Raw genomic sequence first — 3,942 nt, 5'->3', positions numbered from 1 at the left:
TCTACATCCACTTCTCGGTTCCAACGACACCCAATGTCCCATTAACACTGAGCTGCTGCGATCAAAATTCAATAACAGAACAAGAGTCTCAGAGGCGAGGATTTATTCCGCCTGAGATTGCACACTGTTTTCAATTCTCTTAGGATCGGAGAGTTCACGTTAATTGCTGGTTTATGGAGAGATGCAGTAACTTGTTTGTTCGAAAGCATCTAGCTAATGCCACCAGTTCAGTGACCTCACTCTCTCATTGGACGATTGGCTCGTGTATAAATTAGGTTGTTTCAGTGCATTGCCTCGCATCTACCGCTCCTGGTTTTCGGAGAAAATGGGACGGCAAGCACTTCCGATAGAAATTTTGTATCCGATTCTCGTAGTTGTTGGCATTCCTGGTAAGTAATTGCAAGCCATCCTGGAAGTTAGTGCACCATTACTAAACTGCATTATTATTTTCCATACGTGTTTTTGTTGTTGTTGCCTTTGTGGCGGTAATTTGCATTGGCCAGGTGGCAAAGTCGAGCAATAGAACGCTCGCCCATTGATGAGCTCGTCCGATTTTCGTCCCCATTGATTTTTATGTTAATGGCTCAGTCCGGTTCTATATCACTGGGCGGGCAGTCAACCCCTCCACATTACAAAGCTGGTGGTGAAAGTGAAAATGGACCCGATGGCATTTGCCTTTCGTACTGAGCTGTGGCTCAGTCGGTCGCAATCTTTGATTTGATTTGGATAATCTTGCGTTTCTCTCCCATGTCCGTGAGTTGAGTTCATACTGTAAGCCCTCATTTCGATGCAATATTGGTGAAGTGATGCGATATTGTAGAATTATAGGATGGTTACAGCACAGAAGGAAACCATTCATCATGTCGTGTCCATGCCAGGTCTCAGGGAGTGCAGCACAGCTCCTCCCATTCCCCTGTCTTTCCCCCTGAGCCCAGCAATTTTCTCTTCAGATAAATATTCAATTCCCTTTTGAAAGCCACAATTCAATCTGCCTTCACCACACTCTCAGCAGTACATTCCAGATCCAAACCATTCACCGCGTAAGTTAACTTTTCCTCGTGTCACCTTTCATTCTTTCACCAAACGCCTTAAATCGGTGTCCTCTGATTCTCGACCCTCCCGCCAATGGGAACAGTTTCTCTCTATCTAATCTGTCCAGTCCCCTCATGATTTTGAATACCTCTATCAAATCTCCTCTCAATTATCTCTTCTCTAAGCAGAATAGTCCCAACAGAGCAGTAAATGAAGTCCCTCATCCCCAGAACCATTTTGTAAATATTTTCTGCACTCTCTTCAATGCTTTCACATCCTTCCTAAAGCATGGCGCCCAGAATTGTATAGAATACTCCAGCTGAGGCCGAGCCAGTGTTTTATAATGGCCCGACATAACTTCCTTGCTTTTCTACTCTATGCCTCTATCTATAAAGCCCAGGATCCGTATTCCTTATTAACCACTTTCTTAACCTGCCCTGTCACCTTCAACGATTTGTGCTCATACACCCGTCCCCCACATTCCCGCCAGAACCCTCTGCTCCTGCACCACCTCTAGAATTGTTTAACCATTATTTTTTATTGCCTTTCCTCATTCTTGAAATCATCATTTTATGCGACGTTAAAAATTAACTGATGTGATTTTATTTTAATAAAAATGCAGTACTGGTTCAGCTGGATACAATCATCATTCTGCTAAATGTTGAATTAAATCTAGCACTATTCACGTATGGGGTAATTTTCACTTTGTATTGACATCAATGCGCAAGAAAGACGGAAGGGCTGTAAAATACGGGGCCCATTTGATATCAATTGATTTTTTGCCCGGCATTGGAAGTTAAAAATGTTCCCAATGTTTCGATTTGCATTGACAGGGAGATAAACAGCACTAATTAGCAATACAAAAAGAAAATTTATATGTTTTAACCTAATCCAACCGTAGGAAACTGATGGCATTGGATGCAAGTCCGCTTTTACGTCCCGCCTGATTTTCTTCTCTATTGAAGTCACTGAGGACAACATTGGGTGGAACGAGCATCCCATAGAATCCATGAGCTTCCAACTCAGCAAGTTACTTCCAAATGGCTTCTATTAATTGTTTCATGTGAGGATATCATAAAGTTACCACGGGGAAAAAAAATGTACGGCAAGAAGATGGGGAAGTTTGCAGCAGCTGCTATGAGACAATTTATTCCAATCCAGGTTAACTATTAGCTATATTGTGAAATGGGTAATATTGAATTCACCGCCCCTTGAACATTCAGCCTGTTACCCCCTTCCAATTACTTCCTTGGGGGGGAAATGGATAGCTAATTAGATACCACTATTTGACACCGTCAAACAAGGCTAAAATTACCCCCGGCTCCCCCACCCTGCAACTCCCAGTCTTATGATTCTTAACACCAGATTTCCAACTTGCTGTCAGTGTACATCTCTGTTGAATGTTCTGTTAAATTTCCTGTTTTTGCATTTCTCCTAGCAAACCTGCTGTCATTTCTGGTTCTTTTCCAAAGGAAATGCGGTCTTTCCAAAGGAATCACTCGTTATATGATGGCCATGGCAGTGGGAGACCTCATGGTCCTTATCTTTAATGTTATTGTGAGCCAAATCATCAAGTATCATTTTCCAGATTCATTGCTGAACTACACTTCCGCGTGTCGTTTTAGTGCCCTCATGCAAGGATTTAGCATTCAGCTCTCTATCTGGTTCACACTGTCGTTCACCTTTGACCGTTTTGTCGCAATTTGTTGCCAGAAATTGAAATCAAGATATTGCACCGAAAGGACAGCCACCATGGTTATAACGACCGTGTGTGTGCTCAACATTTTGATCAATATTCCCATGCCTTTCCGCTATGAGCCCGATTATATTCTCAACAATATACAGTGGGGCTGCCGCACCATCACAGGATATTTTACTTCACCCGCATGGAAGGTTCACCAATGGATTACTATCCTCTCAAATGCATTACTTCCAATTCCTTTGCTGCTGCTGTTGAACTCTCTCACCGTCAGGCACATCTTAGTAGCCAGTAGAGCTCGCAAAGCCCTGAAGAACCACAACAATGGAAAAACCGGCAGTGATCCCGAGATGAAGAACAGAAGAACATCCATCATTCTACTCTTTGCTATCTCGGGCAGTTTTATTGTGTTGTCGGCGCCTATTACCGTAATACACATCTGTGTCGGTGTCACACAGACAGTCGATTTCCAAGGTTCAAACTCACTTTATTTGGCAATTAGAATCACATTTCTGTTGATGTGCTCCAGCTCCTGTACAAACACTTGTATTTATGCACTGACACAGAGGAGATTCAGAGCGGAGATCAAAAATATGGTGAAATATCCGTATTATCTCATTGTTAAATTATTTTTTTTTTGAAATAAAATAAATGAAATCAATCTAAAATTAATTACCTGGCATTTTCGTTGCAACTTTCACAATGTCGTTTGACGTTCTAATTGCATCGCATCTCATATTTTGGGAAAATCCACTTGATTTATAAATTCCTCAAAGAATTTGACCAAGTTGAGGAGGCAGAATCATCCCCTTCAGAATCTCTGGTTACTGTTCTTTACTGTTTACTGTTCGTTTTCCGGTTATTAATGTCCACGCACTTTGAATGCGGGATTGCAGGATTACGTGAATCAGCAGCGCGCCTTGGCAGGTTAAAATGATCTTTAAACATACTAACATCCGAATCTGGAGCAGAAGCAGGTCATTCGTTCCTTCGAGCCTGCTCCGCCATTTGATAAGATCATGGCAGATCTGGTTGTGGCCTCAACTCTACTTTCCTGTCTACCTGATGTAGCTCTAACTCCCTTTTCAATCAGGAATCTATCTAAAACAGCACCTCAAGAGCCAGATCACCATAAAAACAATGTGATATTGTGTTTTATTGCAGGTGTTATAGAAATGAATGTAGAGATTTAGTGGTGAATCTATACCAGA

At 42.0% G+C, this 3,942-nt stretch overlaps 1 protein-coding gene across 1 annotated transcript; it reads left to right on the top strand.

Moving 5' to 3' along the window:
• Nucleotides 1-325: 325 nt before the first annotated feature.
• LOC137345713 (probable G-protein coupled receptor 139) lies at nucleotides 326-3,372 on the top strand. Its single transcript, XM_068008977.1, has 2 exons — nucleotides 326-393; nucleotides 2,505-3,372. The coding sequence occupies exons 1-2, from the start codon at nucleotides 326-328 to the stop codon at nucleotides 3,370-3,372; spliced, it is 936 nt and encodes a 311-aa protein (XP_067865078.1).
• Nucleotides 3,373-3,942: the final 570 nt, after the last annotated feature.

The sequence above is a fragment of the Heterodontus francisci genome, chromosome 29, assembly GCF_036365525.1.
Source record: "Heterodontus francisci isolate sHetFra1 chromosome 29, sHetFra1.hap1, whole genome shotgun sequence".
Lineage (NCBI taxonomy): Eukaryota > Metazoa > Chordata > Chondrichthyes > Heterodontiformes > Heterodontidae > Heterodontus > Heterodontus francisci.
This window is presented reverse-complemented; position numbering and strand designations above follow the sequence as displayed.